The following is a 23,401-nucleotide window of genomic DNA, read 5'->3' as shown; positions in this document are numbered from 1 at the left end:
TAAATAAACACATAGATATATAAATATGACGGGATGCTTATATTTAGGTTAGTGCAAAAGTAATTGCTGTTTTGCCAGCACTTTTAATGGCAAAACCCACGATTACTTTAGCACCAGCCTAAGATATGCAATTATCCAACCCCCAGCCCACCAAAGCCAGATTTGTATATAAGGGCATAGCTATTTTATAGTAAGTAGGATACATAAGCTGGAGAAATTTTTACGTAAATCTGAGTTAGTCACCACCAAAGCAACATTGTTTCTCCTGTACAATAGAATATTAATATAATGTCATAAATTTCCTTTAAAAATAATTACTTTGACTTTCAGATTAACATTAACACTTTCCTGTCCAATGGATCTCAAGAATTTTCCCATGGATGTACAAACATGTATAATGCAACTGGAAAGCTGTAAGTATGAACCACTTACTTTTTAAAATACTTTTACAGTATAGTAGATACAAGCTTTTAATGCCTAATGTGGATAATTTATTTTGTAATCATTTTGGTCACATATTTACTGAATAGGCATGTAACCTTTCACCAGGTACTGAAAATAATGATACCTATCAACACATGCACTCCACACTATGAGAAAGAAACAAATTGAGGATCTAGAAATAACAGATTTTCAAAGCTTGATATTTAGATATATGTTTCCATACACATCATCAGAAGTGAAAAGGATGGTAATCATTAAAAACAAACTATCATTTATTGGGAGCCTCTTCTCAACGAAGTGTCTATATATATTTTTTCTTATACTGACAACAAAGATATTGTTATCCCTATGTTTTCAAATGTGAAAGTGGTCATGTTGAATGGTTGAGTATTCGGCTCCAACTCACAAAGGTGACAGTGACAAACTGCCTCCAAACCTATGCTGCTTCAGATAACCAATGTTTATTATTTTAATATCACTCTGCTGGGTATGTTATGTATGTTAGCTCAGAAGAAAAAATTTCTCACACTTTCTCACAGATTTATTCAAGCTTTCAGGTATTCCTCTACATTTCCTCTTTCAAAGTAGACCCATATGCCTCACTGATTAATGTTAACACAGATGAACATTTCACATCCTACCCTTTCTCTGATCTATATAATTAGCCCTAAATTAATTGTTTACAGTGTTTAATCTCATATAAAAATTAAACAATATGCAATATTTTACCTTATGACCGTATGTTATCTGAGGGGGAATAAAAGGACTGTTTGACACATTCCTTGAGGAAAATTTGAAGGCCGAGCCTCAGACTCCAGGTGTCAAAGACAAGGCTTGTAGTGTGATGGAGCTGTCACTAGATGGCAGACCAACTTTGTGGGGCAACGTGACTATACCCCTCCCTCTCCTGTTTGGTTTTTCTTAAGAAGTGGAAATATCAATTTCTCTGATAACTCCTCCTTGGAAAATTTAAATTGATTATTTTTATAAGTAGTTCTTAAATAATTAGCATACATATGGATAAAGTACTAACGTAAATGAGAGGAAATAAAATAAATTAAAATTTGGGGAGCTACTTAGCAATCAATCTACGTGGGGAGAAGCAGCAGACCTGATTTTGAAATTGAAGAAGGGCAATTTGAGGACAGGCTGATTGTATATCTTGGTTGAAAAATTAAGTACATTTAGGGCAAAGAGTTTAAAAATGTGCGGGACCCTCTAAGTGGCACCCTAAAATGGTTCAACATATAAGGGGCAAGAAAATTGTTTGGTCCCTTTAAAGATTATTTTAGTTAAATGAACAAAGATTGTTTAAGAAGTTTTCATAATTTTCCAGAAAAAGAACAGAAAGTAGGACAAAGAGCAATTATGTGGAAGGTAGAAACAGGAGAGGTTGATTAGCAGTGGTTGTGAAGTCACTGAATGCCTGTGTGTCAGAGAGAAAAAGCTTAGATAAATGGGATCAGATTAGAAGCATTGATGAAGAAAGGGAACGGGGATGAGAAACAAATGTTGATGGGACAATTCATAAAATCCATCTTAATATGTTTGAGGTCTGGGAAATTTAGGTCTAAAGCCAAAGAGGGAGTGAAAAGTGAAGCTCAACTATTAAAAGCCATATACAGAGTGGTTCAAGAATCAGATGAAATAGCTGAAGAGGCGAATGTAGAAAGGAAATAAAACACAAACAAGAACAGACGCTTAAGAAATGCCTACATTTAGAAGTTGTTGGAAAAAATTCCAGACAAAGGCAAAGATGGCAAATTAAAATCAACACGATTCAACCTCGAAAGAGAAAGGACTGTGAAGGAGTTCTGTGTAACAAAATCAAATGCTGCAAAGAAAGTTTTGTAAGGTACTTGAAAAAAGCAATTGTTATTGTTAATGAAGACAAATGTGATTAGAATAATGATGGTCAAAGCTGGAATCTAAAAAGGTTTTTTTTGTTAGGTGAGTGATGAGGAAGTGGGAGCAGTGAGTGAAATCGTTTATTGCACGAATGTTAGTTATTAAGGAAAGATGAGAAAAAGTACAGTGCCTGAGGGTTGGTTAGATCACTGGGCTTATGTTTTGAATAAGGAAAGCTTACTGGGGCTATTTTGCCGGACACAAAAGCTGACATAGTAAGACCTCTCATGTGTCTGCCTTTCTCAGAACATTTCTCAACATGAGAAAAGAGAGCCTCTTTTCTTTCCCCTTTGTTTCTTAATTCCTCTATAAGAAATATGAGTGGATTGTTCAAGGGGTTCTTTAATATTTCAGTCATTAAGCACTTCCTGCTCTCTTATTAGGAATTAATTTTAATTTAGCTAACCATAGAGACTTTGTTTATTAAACCTCTGTGGCAGATGCTAATGTCAGTCAAAGTAGAAGCTTCTGAAGTCAAGTTCTTCAAGGCGTTTTTTTCTTAAAACTTTTTTAGGACAATTACATATACATATACACACACACACATATAATATACTATATAATATATACATATATTAAGAAATGCCTACATTTCTGTGTATATATACATATATGTGTGTATATATATGCATATATGTGTGTGTATATATACTCATACATACAAATCTACATATATATGTGTATATATATATGTTTTAAGAAAAATTTATATCTATTTTTTTCTTTTCTCCTTAAATAGTGGTTTAAAATGACAAGATAAAAGATTGTAAATCAGTGGAACCCACTGGAAAGTAGGCAAAAAGAGTTTAACCTACTGGAAAGCAAGAGCTGTCAGAATCCCAGGGTCCACTTTTGAATGAAATCTGACTGCAGAAAGGAAGAAAAGAAAATGTTCAATAATATTAAGACATGGGAAGCAGGCAAAAGGAAACATAATTTAAAAGCAAACACTTTAATGGCTTGTAATGGTACAACTTCCTTAAATTCAGTAAAAGTTCAATAAATATACGTCAATGGTCAAAACTGTTCCAAGTGGCCTGGGAAATATTCTTTCATTTAGGCATCAATTGAAAAATATTTATCAAATACCTAATATATTCCACATATTATGTTGGGTGGTATAACAATAAATAAAGCAAAAAAGTCTCTGTTTCAAGAATTTCAGAGGCTACCTGAAATATAATGATACAAATTATATTTATGCCAATATAATAATTCAATTAAAGATGATAAGCAAATCTTAATGGTATACTGTTAAAACAAAGGAGAAAGTGAATAAGAGAAGAACAAAATTAACAATGAATAACTAACTTAGAAAAGACTACTTTGTCTAAACTATCAATGATCCCATGCCCTCAAAAGTGTACATTTATGACTTATAATTGAAACCATGGATGATACAAAATTCCTAGTTAGAGGAAAAGAAATTATTGGGGAAGAGGCTTATGCAAGGAAAATCCAGGGTAAGAGAAGACTTGCATTAGAAATTGATGAGAAAAAAAAAGTATGAGTTAAGGATAATATCAAAGAATAAAAATAGAATAAAAGGGTTAAATTCATGTAGAAAAAAAGAGATTCTCAAACTAGATATTAACAAATATTAAGACCCAACAATATGTTGACAACTAGACACTTTCTAAGAATACCACACAAAAAAATGGAAAAAAAATGAAAAAATGTATATCTGAGAAATGTACCTTGAAAAAGTCCAGAATAATTTTAACCAGAAAAAAATTATGAGGCACAAACACTTGAGTGGCATGCTGGTAAAAAATCAATATGCAGTGGCTCACGCCTTTAATCCCAGCATTTTGGGAGGCCGAGGCAGGTGGATCACTTGAGGTCAGGTGTTTGAGACCAGCCTAGCCAATATGGTGAAACCCCATCTCTACTAAAAATACAAAAATTAGCCAGGCATGGTGGTACTTGCCTGTAGTCCCAGCTGCTCGGGTGGCTGAGGCTGGAGAATCGCTTGAACCCAGGAGGTGGGGGTTGCAGTGAGCCAAGATGGTGCCACTGCACTCAGCATGGGCAACAGAGTGAGACTCTCTCTAAAAAAAAATAAAATAAAAAAAAAAACATATATAATTAGGAAAATCTAAGTATGTAACCATATAACTTCTAAATATAATAAGCAAAAGCAGGATGAACTGCATAAAAAACAGATAAATCAACAATTTACTGGATTGTACAAGCACAGTATATTTGAACAAAACAAATCATAGGGAGAATTCTTATTCTTTGTTTAATTTTGTTTTTAGCATATGGAAACATTTATTTATGTTATACACCACCAAGGAAGTTTCAGTAACCTCCTATGAATCAACATGTTATAAAATGTGATTTCTAACTAAAATGCAATAAAATTAGAAACCAATAACAATATAGAATTACTGTAAGTTGCTACAAATTCCCATACATTATTATATATTAATATACACTTGTATAACTGGAATGAAAAACAAATACTAAATGACTTTGTTTAAAGGTGAAAATTAAGAAAAACTTGATGTTAAGTTACAATGAAAGCACAATATATCAAAATTTCTAGATACAAATAAGCCAGATTTTTTTAATAAAAATGATTTCACTAAGCATTCTGTTCAAAAAAGACCAAAAAGACACAATAGAGTGTCCAAAGAATCACAAAAACCCCTAAACCTGGTGCTTTGAAAAATCTCAGAACCTAGACACATCCCTGGAGAAATTATTTAAAGAAAAAAAAATTAGGTTGATTGAATATCAAAAATACAGAATGAAGAAATAGAAATAATCGTAGTATGCCAGCTTAAAAGCAATGAAAGAAAATCCTGAGCAATTCTATCTTTTTCAGTCATAGTTATGGAAAGGAAACTCAGCCAAAACCTTTATTTGAAAACAAGAAGGAAGACTGGGGGAAAAACGTCCGCGTAAAGAGCTAACTTTGTTATAAATTAATGAGAATTTCCAAGAGCGGAGACAATAATGATAGGAACAACAGCAAACATTTTGAAAACCTGTTCAAATATTTGCTATGTAAAAAGAAGAATTATGCATAAAGATGATTTCCTCAAGTTTCCTCTCAATCGGGAGAATTGAATATTGCTTTGTTTACATTAATCTGAAAAAAGAAGGTGATTCATGGAAAAAGTAGATCAGAGCTGATGTCTGCTTAACTTTGCTGTGTTTTTTGTGAAATTTTTTGTTCAACTAAAAATTTACTTTGGGTTATGGGAAATTTTAGGATAGAGCTTGAATTAGGAATGTTTGTACAAATATAAAGACACAACCTTAGAAGTACTGCTTATTGAGACATGGATAAGCATGGAGACATGAAAATCAATGAAATTTCTGGACATAGCATAGAAAACGACCACCAAAAGAGAGCCAGAGAAAGACAGCATCATCAAGTTTTAGAAAAACTGGAAGAAGTGAAACAGAGAAAGACAATAAGGAACTCTTTGTGATATTTTAACAATATGTTTCCTAGAGGCTATTTGGAAAATATGATTAATCTAGTTTATTCATGGAGGGTAGACTCATTAAAGGTAAAAAAAAAAAGAAAATCAACATTATGTTTTCTTCAATATTTAGGTATAAAAATGTATTAGCTGCAACACAAGTGGTATTTATCATAGTGTTTCACTCTGCTGCCATTTAAAAATCAAAATAAAATAACTGCACTAAAGTTGAATCTTTACCGTTACAGTAATTTAGAATGCTAACTCATCACTGAGAATTCCACTGAAGTCAAAGGAAAAAATGTGGCCCCGTTTATATGTTCCAAGTTCGGATGTTTCCCTTATCAAATTATAAAGGCCTCTCTGGGAATGTGCTTATTCCTCAAATCTCAACAGAGTTTCATGTAACTGCTTGTATAAAAGCCAGAAGTTCAACATACTGTTTATTCCTCTGATCTAGAACATACTTAATTCAACTTCATTCTGGGATAAATACTATAAATGTTTGCTTTTAGGTATGAAGAAAACGTGTTGCTTTCATTTATTTTCTCTCTTTTTAATACTCATTTTTCACTCTCAAAGTCGGTAAGAAGACACAGGCCAGTTCCCATGACAATATGCATATCCAAAATTCACACTTTATTCTCAAAATTCATATTTTATTAGGAGAAACCTAAGAAAGTAACAATAAAAATATCAAACCATACATACCACACAGAGAATTCTGCAATGAAGACTTGTTTTTCACTAACTGTTTTAAATTTGAGCCCCAATTTTTATGTGCAGTTCTTGATTGTAATAAATGAAACTGAGGAAAGTTCCTAGTGAAGACAAACTACTAAAGTGATCACTGGCCTTCCTTCTCAGGATTAGATTGCATTAGTTTACTGATTACTTATCAGATGCCATTACCTGAATTTTTTAAAGCTGTGTGAAGTGCTAGCAACATGAGGTAATTTTCAACGGATACGTTTTCATTTATATCACAATTTATAAATACATTTTTACATAAATGCAATTATAATTATTTTATTTGATGCAAAAGAAATAACTAATATAGAATGATATAGAAGAGAAAGAGGTACAACTACCTATATTAAGACCTAGACTATGCCCCTAAGGAATGCTTGATGGAAGTTGATGTACAGGGCTAGAGGCAGGAAAAAAACTCAAAAGTTAATTCTCAGTTTTTTATTTACATTAAAAGGAAAATTCCTAACTGTTTTTTTTTTAATTTGCTAGTTGAAAAAAAAAAGCCAGGAAGGATTTTTTTAATCATGGAAAAACACTGGATAATAATTTCTTAGAATCAGAATAATAGTTAACAGGCATTGATGACACATGATGCATAAACTATTACTACTTCCATAAAGGGTCTAATTCTGTAGTTCATATCTAAAGAGGAATGTATTGCACTGCAGCCCGGGCAACAAGAGCGAAACTCCATCTCAAAAAAAAAAAAAAAAAAAAAAAAGGGTAAAAGTTAAAATACTATTTAGATTTGAAAAGAAAATATAAGAAAATAACTCAGTGAAGAAGTATTGTCTGCCAAAAAGAACAGCCTAAATCTCGAAAATTACAGGGTAATTTTTAAGGGGCAACTTGAAAAAAAAGACATTAACAAAAGCTTTAAGAAACTTGATATATACTTTAATAGTATTCTTGGACAAAAATATATAAAGATGGAATACACTTTAATGGGGTTTTGGGATAGAAATTTCTAAAGAGAGATGAGAGGATTTTATGATTTAATTTCTCAGATTCATTTAAAAACCAGGTTTGACATTACTCAGACCGCTTACTCTGGAATTTATGCTAAATTAGCTGAGGCAAAAGATAAGATTTGGTGATGATTTTTCACAATTATTTTATAATAGTCTCTACTCTTATCCAAGCTCTTTCATAATTTAAAAGTTTGGATACTGTTCAAAATAATATTATGTGTTTTGTTTGCCTAGTGAGAAATACAGATGGTTCTTGTTTTCTGAGTATTTGTTGCTTAAACCTCTGCAGTTACAGTGTTAGCTAGAAAACAGAAGTCCTCCCAAGACAAAACTATACACTAATGAACTCGCTACTTGTAAAATAAATCCCCTCTTAAACATTAAGTGTTCCGTCCTATGCAACACCAATGGCCATTCTCTTCTAGTCTGTCCACATCTTTCTAGGTTGAATTTTTACTGATCATCAGGTATTCTAAGCATATTGACTACAGTCAGTCATATGGTCAAATTATGCTTCGAGAAGTGAAGTGACTTTCCCAAGGTCACACAACTGTGAAGTGGACAGAGAAAACGATATGATTTAATAGCTCACAAACTTTTCATACAACCATTGGTCATTTTAAAATCTATCTGATGATTTCCAAATATTTATAAATTGTAACTGTGGTATCCTTAAATTATCTCTGCAAGTTAAACACACCCAGTAATTTCATTCGTTTTCTCATATGAAAAGACTTAGAGTTCCCTCCTTTGCCTATTTCCCTTCCCCTAGACGTCTTTCCATGTATTAAAATTGGCCTAAACCGAGACTGCAGAGTAGGGCTTCCCCCCCGTGACAGTGCCAATCATTCTGTTACTATTGCAGTTTCAGATGACACATACATTAGAGATAGCTGCAAAACAGTCTTGACTCAGAACACATCTACAGTCAGCTGAGTACTACAACTAAGTTCTATGTCTCCCATTCCATGTTTACTAAATTGGTTCACTGGAATAAATACAAAGTACTTTACCTTTTTTCTAGTTAAAGATCATCTTACTAGGTTTAGTCCATAATTCTACTTTGATGATCCATGTCTCTGCTGGTTAATCATCCAGAGAATTGAACAATATATCATTACACACTCCCAGAAGGACAGGACTGAAAACCTTGCAACAGTGCACTACAGGTATTCATCTTGATTTATTACTACTGAAAAAATCAACAATTGCTTTTTCAATCAGCTATAAATTACTTAAATGGATATCCATTTCAAAATTTTGAAATCCTTGCTTATAAGAATAACATTAGAATTCATCAGATATCTTGCTGAGAACACTATAGTATCCCTTAATATTCTAGCATAGTTGGTAATAAGATTATAATATGATATCAATGTAGCATGGCTTTTCCTTTATGACCCTAATTCTGGCTCCTACTGACCACAGCTTCCTGCTCTACCTGCTCACAGATATAATCTTAACTATTCTGGAATTGTATGAATTTGGTGTTACACTCCTTTAAAATTCACAGAATCTACCTGTTAATAAACTTGAAAATATTCTCAACATTAGTCTCTTAGCAGCTTTGTAAAATTCTTTATCACCCCTTTGAGATTCCATATAGCATCAGCAATCTCATCTGCAAACATCTTCAGGCTCTGGAATTTTATTTTCCTTCAGAGAAAAGATATAGATAAAAAGTTTATCTTTCTCTTGTCCTGCTCAAGCAGCGTTCCTATTTCTTTCTATTCTTATAGAACCCGAGGATACCTTTTTTGTTTGCATTTTCAACTTCAATATGGATGAAATTAAATGTATAGCCTGAATACATCAAGAAAATATTTATTGTTATTTTTGGTTTCAATGTTGTGTTTGGCTTATCATTTACCTCCTTTACTTCACTTTTGTATACTTTTTCAGTTGTTACAAAGATGTTTGATGTCAAATGAAATGCTTATCTATTTATTTCAACATTGTGCTTTTGTGGTTATTAATGATGGGGTTACCATAATCCTTACGTCAGATAAAACTGTGCTCTTCTCTCTGCCTAAAATGTGTTTCCTGAAGATTTATCCATAGCTTGACCCATCGGATCATTCCGCCAGGCCATTTCTGAACATTTTTTTTTCTTTTTTTTTTCTGAGACGGATTCTCGCCCTTTCGCCCAGGCTGGAGTGCAGTGGCGTGAACTCGGCTCACTGCAAGCTCTGCCTCCCGGGTTCACGCCGTTCTCCTGTCTCAGCCTCCCGAGTAGCTGGCACTACAGGCGCCCGCCACCACGCCCGGCTAATTTTTTGTATTTTTAGTAGAGACAGGGTTTCACCATGTTACACAGGATGGTCTGGATTCCTGACGGTGTGATCCACCCACCTTGGCCTCCCAAAGTGTGATAATCTTTTCTTAAGTTAGCTCTCTTCTCCCCAGTTGCTTCCTATCCCATTAAATTATAAATTTATTTCAAAATACATATCACCATCTGAAATGATTATTTTATTTCTGATAACGTTTGTATTGCCCTCCCCACCCCCACCCACTACGTGCAAGTTCCATGTAGACGGGGAAAATGTCTCTCATTTCTCACTTGTTATCACTAGAAATTCTAGCAAAAATTAAGACAGTGATCTCTTTGTTTCTCTTAGCGACAGTCAATAATATGATCATATTTTTTACAGTGCAGTTAATATAGCCCACTTGTAGCCATATTTCACCCAAAGATCCATTAAAGAAAACATCAAGTTGGTTGTCCGGAATGACTCCCCTCTTCTCTTACATAACTGAAAAGACTATTGGAGGCTAATTCATTGTATTTACCCAGGTTCTACTTTCAACTCATGTCATGATACCACAAGGTCTTCTGCACACTGTGCATCCCTCTTTTATTTCCTCCCCCAGAAATTCATCAGTCTTTTCTTCTTTTATTTTTTAATTGTGGTAAAATCCATGTCTTAGTCTGTATTGTGCTGCTATGACACAATACCACAGATTAGGTCATTTTTAATGGATAGAAATGTATTGGCTCACAGTTCTGGAGGCTGGAAAATCCAAAATGAAGCTGCCAGCATCTGCTAGGGCGTTTTCGTTGCATCACCCCACAGAAGACAGAAGGGCCCGGCACAAAAAGGGGCTGAAACCACCCTTTTATAATGGCAGTAATTCCACCTATGAGGGCAGAGACCTCATGACCCAATCTCCTGTTAAAGGTCTCGCCTCTTAACTCTGCTACAATTGCAACCGAATTTAAACATGAGTTATGAAGGGACAAACATTCAAAGTATAACAATATACAAACAAAATGTACCATCTTAACCATTTTCAAGCATTCGGTTCAGTAGTATTTGGTATCTTCACAATGTTGTACAAGCAATCTCCCAAACTATTTCATCTTGCAAAACTGAACTCTACATTCATTAAACAACTCTCCATTTCCCCCTTCCTCTTGCCACTGAGAACCACCATTCTACATTTTGCTTATATGAGTTTAGCTACTCTAAATTCATATATAAGTAGATTCATACAGTATTTGTCTTTGTGTGACTGGCTTATTTCACTTAACAAAGTTCTCAAAGTTTATCTATGTTATAGTATATGTCAGGATTTTCTTCCTTTTTAAGTTTGAATAATATTCCATTGTATGTATATAATATTTTGTTTCTCCATTCATCCATTGATGGAAATGGGTTACTTTCATATTTTGGCTATAGTGAGTAATGCTGCTATGAACGCGAATGTCAAATACCTTTTTGAGACCCTGCTTTGAATTCTTTTGGACATATATCCAGAGGTAAAATTGCTAGATAATATGGTCATTCATTTTTAATTATTTAAAAAGCAGCCATATTTTTATAGCAGCTGCACCATCTTCTACTCCACCCGCAGTACACTAGAGTTCCAATTTCTTTACATCCTTGCCAACACTTGCTAGGATGTGTGATTCAGATAGTAGCCATCTTCTTTGTGTGAGAATCAGTAGACTTTTTAGAACACCCTAGATCACCTGTAATTTAAAGCATTTTATTTCTGTGATCCTGCCATTTGCTGCTGTTCTTTACTACTCAGAGCTGTCACCATTTTTTGTATATAGGGTCTGACTCTGTTGCCCGCGCTGGAGTGCAGTGGTGTGACCTCAGCTCACTGCAACCTCCACCTCCAGGCTCAAGCGATCCTCCCACCTCAGCTTCCCAAGTAGCTGGGACTACAGACATACACCACTACATCTGGCTAATTTTTGTATTTTTGATAGAGATGGGGTTTTGCCATGTTGCCCAGGTTGGTCTCGAACACTTGATCTCAAGTGATCCAACCACCTCAGCACCCACAAAAAATGGGATTACAAGCCTGAGCCACCGTGCCCAGCCTCTTTCATCCTTAATTAATTCTCAAAATAATCTGTTCCTTCAACCCTCATATCCCTTCAATTCCCCTAAATCAAATGGCCTTTCCAGATAATGCTTTTTCAAAACTTTGGTAGCATATCCCCAAACAGGACCCTGGTGTTCAATCTCAACAATCCCTTAAATTGTGCAGTGCATTGGCTGCTACCTGCATAAAAGGAGGAATTCAGAAAACATACCCTTCAGTCTTTCACTGAGAAACTATATAAGTTATATAAATCCACTCATTTTCAGAGGCTCAGTTTTCTATTTTATAAGATAAGTGAGCGGCATTAAATGACAGCAAAAGTCATCTCAACTCTAGGATTCCATAAATTCTTTAAACATAGAAGACCACAAATCTGTGAATTAGGAACATAGCATTGGAAAACCATGGAATATCTGTAAAAAGGATCAAGAGGAAAACAAAACCAAATAAGTAAACAAAAACAGTGTGAATTATATGTAGTGAGGATCAAGAGGGAAGCCAGCCAAACTAGAAAACAGGAAAATGAAAATAATAAATAATAGTTTGTCAATAAAAATTTAGAGAAAATAATCTATTTTTTGAAAAAGTACAGAGTGTGATTCAAGCATTTACATTAATAAATGAGTGAGGTGGACTTTAGGAGTGTTTTGATACCACACTGAGATCAAAGCCCAGGAGCTGTGAATCATGAAGGCAATGGCTCCACTGCTTCCTTTATACCTTTACCTCTAGGGCAGCCAAGTTCATAGATCCTCACCAGTGGATTCTTCATTGTTTGTATGACAAATGTTCCACTCTCAATCCAGAGGATTTGAAGTATCTAAGGCATTTGAAGAATGCCAAGTCAAATTTCTGAGCTCTCAGAAGTTCCAAGTAGCCTGTTTCTTCACAACATAGCCCACTTATAGTCCCCAGTTCCTGGCAATTTATTGATTTCTCTGAGTTCTGCTATCAGGAAAATCTACATGCAGATTTGCAAAAAGCAAAACCTTGCCCAAGTGTTAGCACTTGGTGTGAGTAAGGGAGATTCATACCACTTCCAGTCACCGGGCCTGCTAAAGAACTGTTGATTAGAAATTGTAATTATAATGTGTAACTCATTAAATGTGAGGGTTCACTATAGTATGTCCTTTATATATGAATATGATTCAAATATACCATCAATAGAATTTAAAATATTTTCTAAAGAAGCATGAGGCTCACTTGAGGCCAGGAGTTTGAGACTAGTCTGGGAAACATAGTGAGACCATGTCTCTACAAAAAATTAAAAAATTATCCAGGTGTGATGATGCATGCCTGCAGTCCTAGCTATTCAGGAGGCTGAGGTGAAAGGACCACTTGAGCCCAGGACTTCAAGGTTGCAGTGAGCTATGATCACGGCACTGCACCCCAGCCTGGGCAACAGAGCAAGACTCTGTCTCAAAAAATAAAATTAAAAATATTTCTAGGAATGGTGATTTTTTTTTTCTAACTCACCAATAGTATCACAAATTTTCCCAACACAGCTGTTTTAAAACTGAGGGAATATATTTGAATATAGGGATACCTTAGAGCTATTGCTGGTTCAGTTCCAGACTATGACAGTAAAGTAGTTACATTAATTTTTTGGTTTCCCAGTGTATATAAAAGTTATATTTATACTGTACTTTAGCCTATAAGTGTGCAATAGCATTTTATGTCTAAAAATAATGTACATATCTTAATTTTTAAATACTTTATTGCTAAAAATGCTAATAATCTGAGCCTTCAGTGAGTCATAATCATTTTCCTGGTGGAGGGTCTTGCCTCAGTGTTGATGGTTGCTGATTGATGGGATGCTGGTTGCTGAAGGTTGGCATGGCTGTGGAAATTACTTAAAATTAGACAAGAATGTAGTTTGCTTCATTGAGTGACTCTTCCTTTCATTAAACATTTGTCTGTAGTATGTGATTCTGTTTGATAGCATTTTACCAACAGTAGAACTTTCCTAATTGGAATCAATCCTCTGAAACTCTGCCACCGCTTTATCAACTAAGTGCATGTAATATTCTAAATCCTTTGTTGTCATTTCAACAATGTTCACGGTGTCTTCACCAGTAGATTTCATCTCAAGAAACCACTTTCTTTGCTCATGCTTAAGAAGCAACTCCTTATCTGTTCAAGTTTGATCATGAGATTGTAGCAATTTGGTGACATCTTGAGGCTCCTCTTCTAATTTTAGTTCTCTTGCTTTTTCTGCCACATCTGCAATTACTTCCTCCACTGAAGTCTTAAACCCCTCAGAGTCATCCATGAGGGTTGAGATCAACTTCTTCCAAATTCCTGTTAATGTTGATATTACAACTTCCTCCCCTGAATCATGAATGTTTTTAGTGGCATCATTATAGAATAGTGAATTGTTACATGTAGGTTTTCAGTTTACTTTGCCCAGATCCATAAGAGGAATCACTATCTGTGGCAGCTATAGCCTTACAGAATGGACAAAATGTTTTTCTTAAGTTATAAGACTAAAAGTCAAAATTACTCCTTGATCTAGGGGCCACAGAATGGATGCTATGTTAGAAGGCTTGAAAACAACAATCTCCCTGTACATCTCCATCAGAGCTCTTGGTTGACTGGGTTAATTGGCATCAGCAGTGATATTTTGAAAGGAATCTTTTATTCTGAGCAATAGGTCTCAACTGTGGGCTTAAAGTATTCAGTTAACTATGCGGTAAACAGGTGGGCTGTCATCCAGGCTTGTTCCATTTATAGACAACAGGCAGAGTAGATTTAGCATAATAATTGTTAAGGGCCCTAGGATCTTTGAGCGGTGAATGGGTACTGGCTTCAACTTAAAGTCATCAGCTTCATTAGCCCCTAGGAAGAGAGTCAGCCTGTTCTTTGAAGCTTTGAAGCCAGGCATTGACTTCTCCTCTCTAGCTATGAAAGTCCCAGATGGCATCTTTTTCCAATAGAAGATTGTTTCATCTACATTGAAAATCTGTTGTTTAATGTGTCCACCTTCAACAATTATCTTAGCTAGGTCTTCTGGATAGCTTGCTGCAGCTTCTACATCAGCACTTTCTGCTTCACCTTGCACTTTTATGTGGAGAGGGCTTCTTTGCTTAATCCTCATAAACTAACCTCTGCTAGCTTCCAATTTTAATTCTGCAGCTTCTTCACCTCTCTCAGATTTCATAATATGGATGAGTGAGGATCTTGCTGTAGATTTGGTTTAGGCTTAAGGAAATGTTGTTGCTGGTTTGATCTATGCAGACCACTCAAACTTTCTCCATATCTTCAATAAGATTGTTTTGCTTTCTTATTGTTCATGTGTTCAGTGCAGTAGCACTATTAATTTCCTTCAATAACTTTTCCTTTACCATCATAACTTGGTTAACTCTTAGGTGCCAGACGCCTAGCTTTCATCCTGTCTAAGCTTCCAACATACCTTCCTCACTAAGCTTAACCATTTCTAGCTTTTGATTTAAAGTGAGAGATGTGTTGCTTTTCCTTTCAGCGACTACTTAAAGGTCTTCGTAGTTATTAATTGGCTAATAATTTGCCATCATATAGGGAGGTAGTTTGTAGCACCCAAAAACAATTATAATGGTAACATCAAATATCACTGACCACAGATTATTATTACAGATATCGTAATAATGACAAAGTTTGAAATATTATGACAAGTACTGAAATATGACACAGAGACATGAGGTGATGACAGGTTGCTGGAAAAATGGAGCTGATAGACTTGCTTAATATAGGGTTGCCACAAATCTTCAATTTGTAAAATATTCAATATCTACAAAGCACAATAAAGAAAAGCTCAATAAAACAAGCTATGCCTGCAGTAAAGACACAGAAAATGGTGAAAATTTCTCTGGCTATAGTTAACTTGCTCATTTGTGATTAAAACTTCATCTTCTACCTAATTACAATCACTGTTTCTGTCATCTCCATTAGAAAATAGCCTTAATATATCCTTGGGCTATGCAAACTCTGTACCTTGAGTTAGTTTTTCATTTTTATGATAGAAAACAGCATATACTTAACAATTTATAAATTAGGACACAGAAAACATATCCTGGGAGTGTGGATTACAACACAATTGAATCATTTAACAAATAATTTTGTTAAGTTTAACAAATTATTAATTAAATAATTAACAAATTAAGTATTAATTAAATAATTAATGTATTAATTATTAATTAATAATTAACAAATAAATTATTAATTAAATAATTAATGTATTAATTATTAATTAATAATTAACAAATAAATTATTAATTAAATAATTAACAAATAATGTTGTTAAATATTTAACAAATAGTAATTCTCTAAAATAAGGATAATTTAAACAGTACAAATTTGAAGCTCTGGTTCCTTTGTGATGAGCAACTTAAGACCTGCAGAACTTCAACTAATATGCCTTAAATACTTCTTAAGTGATCCTTCCATCCAAAAGATATACCACATTTGAAAACATACTAACTTAGATAGAATTTTATTACAGTAGTTCTCATAACAATATATTAGGAATTAGTGCTTTCCTGCATAATTCTATTACACAGCTATGATTTTGCTATATAATTATATTTTTAAGGTGCAACAGAATACTGTGGAGTTGCTCACTTCCAATTACTTGAACATCTTTCTGTGCCAATGTCATTTTCATTGTAGGTATACTTGATATTGTAGGCTTTGATTGCATGTAAAACATCAGCTATCTTTTGCCTTGTCTGGTAGTATTATTTTCTGTTTAAATTTTTAAAAGTAAGTTTAAAAAGTAATTATGGCCAGGCATGGTGGCCTCATGCTTGTAATCCCAGCACTTTGGGAGTAATTACAAGCATGGCCTCATGCTTGTAATCCCAGCACTTTGGGAGGCTGAGATGGGTGGATGACCTAAGGTCAGGAGTTCGAGACCAGCCTGACCAATATGGTGAAACCCCGTCTCTACTAAAAAATACAAAAAAAATTAGCCAGGCTTGGTGACATACGCCTGTGGTCCCAGTTACTCAGGTGGCCGAGACAGGAGAATCACTTGAACCTGGGAAGTGGAGGTTGCAGTAAGCTGAGATCGCACCACTGCACTCCAGCCTGGGCAACAAAGCAAGACCCCGTCTCCAAAAAAAAAAAAAAAGTAATTATAAGCCTCTGAGACCTGAGAGGAACAATGTGGCTTTATATATATGGCAAATTATATAATAATAAATGATTTACAGTAATGTATGAGTCTCTGTCCAGAATAGCTTGCATCAGTTTTTATTATACTGTGTATTAAATGCAAATTTTAGTGTTTGAAATCTGTCCATACCATGCTAATTACCTCTCTCAAGCACTTCAATAAATATATTGCAATAATAGACATTTTTCATCTCACCTTAAGGAGAAGTTGCACACAAAATATATAATTTTATTCTCTGATGTTTAAGCTATCCAATCATGTTACAATTTTAATTTTATAGTATTACAAAGACTTTTTCATAATAATACTCTTCAAATGCTTCCAGCAATATGAATTTGAAGTGGATCATCTTGCTAATATTATGCAGAACTTTCTTCCCTTGTATTAATATAGGTTTTGGTTCTTACAAATAAATAGTGGTACTGAAAAATCAGGCTTCAAAAATCCCAAGATCAGGCACAGCATGGTGGCTCACACTTGTAATCCCAACAATTTGGGAGGCTGAAGTGGGAGGATTTCTTGAGCCCAGGAGTTTGAGATCACTCTGGGGAACATAAGAAGACCCCCATCTCTACAAAAAAATTAAAAACCCAAAAAAGTAGCTGGGCATGGTTACACCTGCCTGTAGTCCCAGCTACTTGGGAGGATCACTTTTGTCCCGGAGTTTGATGCTACAGTGAGCTATGATTGCTTCACTGCACTCCAGCCTGGGCAACAGAGTGAGACCCTATCTCTAAAAAATATATAAATATATCAAAAATAAAAAACCCCAAGACCAGTCAAAGCATTACTGCCTTACTATTCTCTATTCAAAACATTACACAACTTTCAGATATTGCTAAAGTAGTTTGGCTCACAGTGTCGGTTATGATTTGGGGCCTATTTAGTGAATTGATTATTTCACAGATTTGAGCAGATCTGAACCTCCAACATCCTGGGAGGCAGACACAGAATGTTTTCTCACAACCTGAAGTTTATTCCAAAAAGGTAGTCAGGCAGCAAGACCCTCTTATAACCTCTCCTACAGTGAAATCCAACCAACCACGATGCCTTTCCTCATTAAAATGGGCTCAGGGTCAGGTCATTTTCTGATTTTCACTGAAATTTCTCACAAAAACTTTAAACTTTGTGTGTTCAAAGTGTGGCAATTTTGTGAAATTTTGAGAAATATGAACAAAGTTATTGTTGTGTTTGTCATTTAAGAAGAGCAGTTAGGGGTCACAAATGATATATCCACACTTTTCCCAAGAGAAAGGGGGAAACTTTAAGTCTGTGATATACGTTAAAATGTCTCATAAGATAATGGTGATAGGTCAGCTATACCAGAAGTTTTAGAGAAAATGTAATTGCTAAGAAGATGCTTAATTTACCAGACCAATAATTTAAATGAAACCACATGTAATGGCCTGATTTATGGTAAGAGTATTCAAATGAAATGCACAAATTATAAATAAAAATGTTTTAGTTAAATGCGTTTTGACATAGCAGTTGTTCCTTGTCAGGTCAATGAAATTTACTTGAGCAATATTTCTCCTAGCAATAGTCAGCATGTGCCAAGAGTGAGCATTTTCTTCCTTCTGCTTTTTGAATTCCAGCTGCTAATTAAGAATATAAGCATTTGCAAACTGGGTCAAACTAGAAATCTCTCTCTGTCTCCACCCTAACCCTGCCTAACTTTTGAGATAGCTGGACCAAATATGATTCTAGTTTACTTTTAAAACAAAATGTGAATCTATAATTTATTAGTATATCTTTAAACTCACTTTCAACTTAAGTGTATTCACAGCCCACATTCTCCCTTTGAATAAGTGCTTCTTTTATATATTTACCCGTTGTGTAAAGTTTTATATAACCTCTTTTCTCGTGTGTAGTCTTTTAAGCTATTTTTAAACCACCAAAGATTTTATGATTTTTAAAAAGTGATAATGTAATAAATTTGAATGTATTCTTCAAAATTGGTATGTTTGTGCTAGGAAATTTGAATAGAAACTGAGAAACAAACAAAAATGAATGCATTGGTAGCCTCTACTCACAATCCTCCTTTCTAGCCTTAGCTACTTTGTTTGCCTCATTACCAGTTCCCTTTCACTTTCTCTTCCTTACTTTCTCTCCCTCTCTCTCTCTCTCTGTCATACATATGCATTTGTGTTTGTTTCTATGAATACATATGTGTATGTACCTATACTATATGAATGATTATAAATCCAAAAGGTATTTCAAACAAAAATACAGTAAATTTAAAAACATTTTTGTACCAAGCTCATATTAACATTGCCACTTAATGTCAGATTTAAGGTTTTTTATCTAATCTCATGGATATAAATTTGTATTTTGTTGTATTTTCATTTCCTTTAGTTTGAGCTTTTCTTCCTGCATACTTAGTAACCATTGCTGTTTCTTCTGTAAGTTGCCTGTTTAAACCTTTAATATAGAATTATCTTTTCATTTTTATAATATTATTATATTATATTAAATTATATTGTATTGTATTATATTTGTTACATATGTTGTTTTCCATATGTTATTCACATTTCAACTCTACAATATCTTTCATAGTAAAGTTTTAAATATACATATAATAAAATTTGTTTTTCTTAAAAAATTATGCTTTATACATGCCAATATTACAAAATATTATCATTTACTTTAATCCAGAACTTGTATAGCACAAATTATGTTTATATTTTAAATACAATTAGATTTTCTTTTTACATTACTCCTTTTTCTAAGTGGATAGAATTTTTTCTCATCATCATTTATTAAAATTTTGCCACATTAATTTAAAGCATCATTTTTTAAATGATATTGATTCTTCCTATCCATTAGCATGGGATATTTTTCCATTTGTTTGTGTCTTCTCTAATTTTTTTAAGGAGTGTTTTGTAATTGTCACTGTAGAGATCTTTCTTTCATCTCCCTGGTTATTCCTAGGTATTTTATTATTTTATTATTTTGTGCCAATTGTAAATTGAATTGCCTTTCTGATTTGGCTCTCAGTGTGGCTGTTGTTGGTGTATAGGAATGATAGTGATTTTTGTACATTGATTTTGTATCCTGAAACTTTGCTGAAGTTGTTTATCAGCTGGAGGAACTTTTGAGCCAAGACTATGGGGTTTTCTAGACATAAAATAATGTCATCTACAAACAGAGGTAGTTTGACATCCCCTCTTCCTATTTGGATATCCTTTATTTCTTTCTCTTGCCTGATAGCTCTGGCTAGTACTTTCAACACTATGTTGAATAAAAGTGGTGAGAGAGGACATTCTTGTCTTGTGCCAGTTTTCAAGGGGAATGCTTCCAGCTTTTGACCATTCAGTATAATGTTGGCTGCAGGTTTGTCAGAGATGGGTCCTATTACTTTGAGGTATTTTCCTTCAATACCTAGTTTATTGAGAGTTTTTAACATGAAGGGGTGTTGAATTTTATCGAAAGCTTTCTCTGAGTCTATTGAGATAATCATGTGGTTTTTGTCTTTTGTTCTGTTTACATGATGAATCACATTTATCGATTTGCATATGTTGAACCAATCTTGCATCCTGGGAATGAAGCCTACTTGATCATGGTGGATTAGCTTTTGATGTGCTGCTGGTTTCAGTTTGAAATTATTTTGTAGAGAATTTTTGCACCGATGTTCTTCAAGGATATTGGCCTGAAGTTTTCTTTTTTTGTTGCGTCTTTGCCAGGTTTTAGTATCAAGATGATTCTGGCTTCATATAATAAGTTGAGGAGGAGTCCCTCCTCCTCAATTTTTCGGAATAGCTTCTGTAAAAATGGTACCAGCTCTTCTTTGTACAAATCTGGTAAAATTCAGAACTACCATTCTGTGAATCTTTCAGCTCCGGGGCATATTTTTTGGTTGGTAGCCTATTTATTACTGATTCAATTTTGGAGGCTGTTATTGATCTGTTTAGGGAATCAATTTCTTCTTGGCTTATTCTTGGGAAACTGTATGTGTCCAGGAATTTAAGCACCCCTTCTAGGTTTTCTAGTTTGTGTGCATAGAGGTGTTCATGGTAGTTTCTGATGGTTGTTTTCATTTCTGTGGAGTCAGTAGTAACATTCTCTTCATCATTTCTAATTATATTTATCTGGACGTTCTCTCTTTTCTGCTTTATTAGTCTAGCTAGTGGCCTATGTTTTATTAATGTTTTCAAAAAAACAACTCCTGGCTTTCGAATGGCTTTTTTGTGGCTTGATTTCCTTCTGTGCCACTCTGATTTTTGTTATTTCTTGTCTTCTGCTAGCTTTGGGGTTGATTTGTTTTTGCTTCTCTAATTCTTTCAGTTGTGAAGTTAAGCTGTTAATTTGAGATCTTTCCAACTTTTTGATGTGGACATTTAGTGCTATCAATGTCCTTCTTAACACTGCCTTAGCTGTGTCCCAGAGATTCTGGTATGTTGTATCTTTGTTCTCATTATTTTCAAATAACTTGATTTCCACCTTAATTTTATTATTTACCCCAAAGTTGTTCAGTAGCATGTTGTTTAATTGTCATGTATTTGCATGCTTTTGAGCAATTTTCATAGTGCGGACTTCTGTTTTGATTGCACTGTGGTTCAAGAGTGTGTTTGGTATGATTTCATTAGTTTTAAATTTGTTGACGATTGTTTTATGTCCACTAACATGGTCAATTTTAGGGTATGTGCCATGTAGTGAAGAGAAGAAAGTATATTCTGTTGGTTTTGGGTAGAAAGTGCTGTAAAGGTCTATCAGATCCTTTTGGTCCAATGTCGAGTTTACATCCTGAATATGTTTTTTACTTTTCTGACTTGATGATCTGACTAATACTGTCAGTGAAGTGTTTAAGTCTCGCACTATTATTGTGTGGGAGTCTATTTCTCTTTGTAGGTCTCTAAGAACTTGCTTTATGAATCTCAATGCCCCTGTGGTAGGTGCATATATATTTAGGACAGTTAGGTCTTCTTGTTGAATTGAACCCGTTACCATTATGTAATGCCCTTCTTTGTCATGTTTTATCTTTTTTTGTTTTAAATCTGTTTGGTCTAAAACCAGGATTGCAACCCTTGCTTTTTCTGTTTTCCGTTTGCTTGGTAGATTTTCCTCCATATCTGTACTTTGAGCAGTGGGTGTCATTACCTGTGAGATTGGTCTCTTGAAGACAGTATACTATTAGGTCTTTTTTTTTTAAATCCAGCTTGCCACTCTGTGCCTTTTAAGTGGGGCATTTAGCCCATTTACATTTAAGGTTAGCCCAAAGCGATTTACAGATTCGATGCTATTTCTATAAAATTAACAATGACATTCTTCACAGAACTAGAAAAAAACTATTTTAAAATTCATATGGAACCAAGGAAGAGCCTGAATAGCCAAGGCAATCCTAAGCAAAATATAGAGGAATCATGCTACCCAACTTTAAACTATACTACAAGGCTAGAGTAACCAAAAGAGCAGGGTACTGGTACAAAAACAGACATATAGACCAACTGAACAGAATAGAGAGCCCAGAAAGAAGACGAAACATCTACGACCATCTGATCTTTGAAAAAGCTGACAAAAAAAAATCAATGGGGAAGAGATTCCCTATTCAATAAATGGTGCTGGGATAACTGGCTAGTCATATGCAAAAGATTGAAGCTGGACCCCTTCCTTACACCATATACAAAAATCAACTCAGGATGGATTAAATATTTAAAGGTAAATCCCAATACTGTAAAAACTCTAGAAGATAACTTAAGAAATACCATCCTGGACATAAAAATGGACAAAGATTTCATGATAAAGACACCAAAAGCAATTGCAACAAAAACAAAAATCAGTAAGTGGGATCTAATTATATTTAAGAGTTTCTGCACAGTAAAAGAGACTATCAACAGTGTAAACAGACAACCCACAGAATGGGAGAAAATATTTGAAAACTATGCATCTGACAAAGGCTAAAACCCAACATCTATAAAGAATTTGAACAAATTTACAATAAGAGAACGCACAACCCCATTAAGAAGTGGGCAAAGGACATAAACAGACACTTTTCAAAAGAAGACAAGTGGCCAGCACATTTTTTCTTATGAAAAAAAGTTCAACATCACTGACCATTAGAGAAATCCAAGTCAAAACCACAATGAGATACCATCTTACACTAGTCAAAATGGCTATTACTAAAAAGTCAAAATGGCTATTACTAAAAAGTCAAAAAATGACAGATGCTGCTGAGGTTGCAGAGATAAAGGAACACTTATTCACTGTTAGTGAGAGTGTAAATAAGTTCAACCATTGTGGAAAGCAGTATGGCCATTCCTGAAGGAGCTAAAAGCAGAACTACCATTCAACCCAGCAATTCTATTACTGGATATATACCCAGAAGAATATAAATCACTGTACCATAAAGACACATGCACACGAATGTTCACAGCAGCACTATTCACAATAGCAAA

General features: G+C 34.4%; 1 protein-coding gene across 4 annotated transcripts in view; it reads left to right on the top strand.

Annotated features, from left to right (window-relative positions):
• GLRA3 (glycine receptor alpha 3) overlaps positions 1 to 23,401 on the top strand; it is a 182,694-nt gene that overhangs the window by 105,196 nt on the left and 54,097 nt on the right. For all 4 annotated transcript variants that reach the window (XM_003823430.5, XM_055112014.2, XM_003823429.5 and 1 more), the window contains one exon: positions 331 to 413. In XM_003823430.5, the coding sequence (XP_003823478.1) occupies positions 331 to 413 (83 nt within the window). The remainder of the gene's footprint in view (positions 1 to 330; positions 414 to 23,401) is intronic.

This window comes from Pan paniscus, chromosome 3, assembly GCF_029289425.2.
Source record: "Pan paniscus chromosome 3, NHGRI_mPanPan1-v2.0_pri, whole genome shotgun sequence".
Classification (NCBI taxonomy): domain Eukaryota; kingdom Metazoa; phylum Chordata; class Mammalia; order Primates; family Hominidae; genus Pan; species Pan paniscus.
Note: the sequence above shows the minus strand (reverse complement) of the source record. Positions and strands in the feature narration are given on the sequence as shown.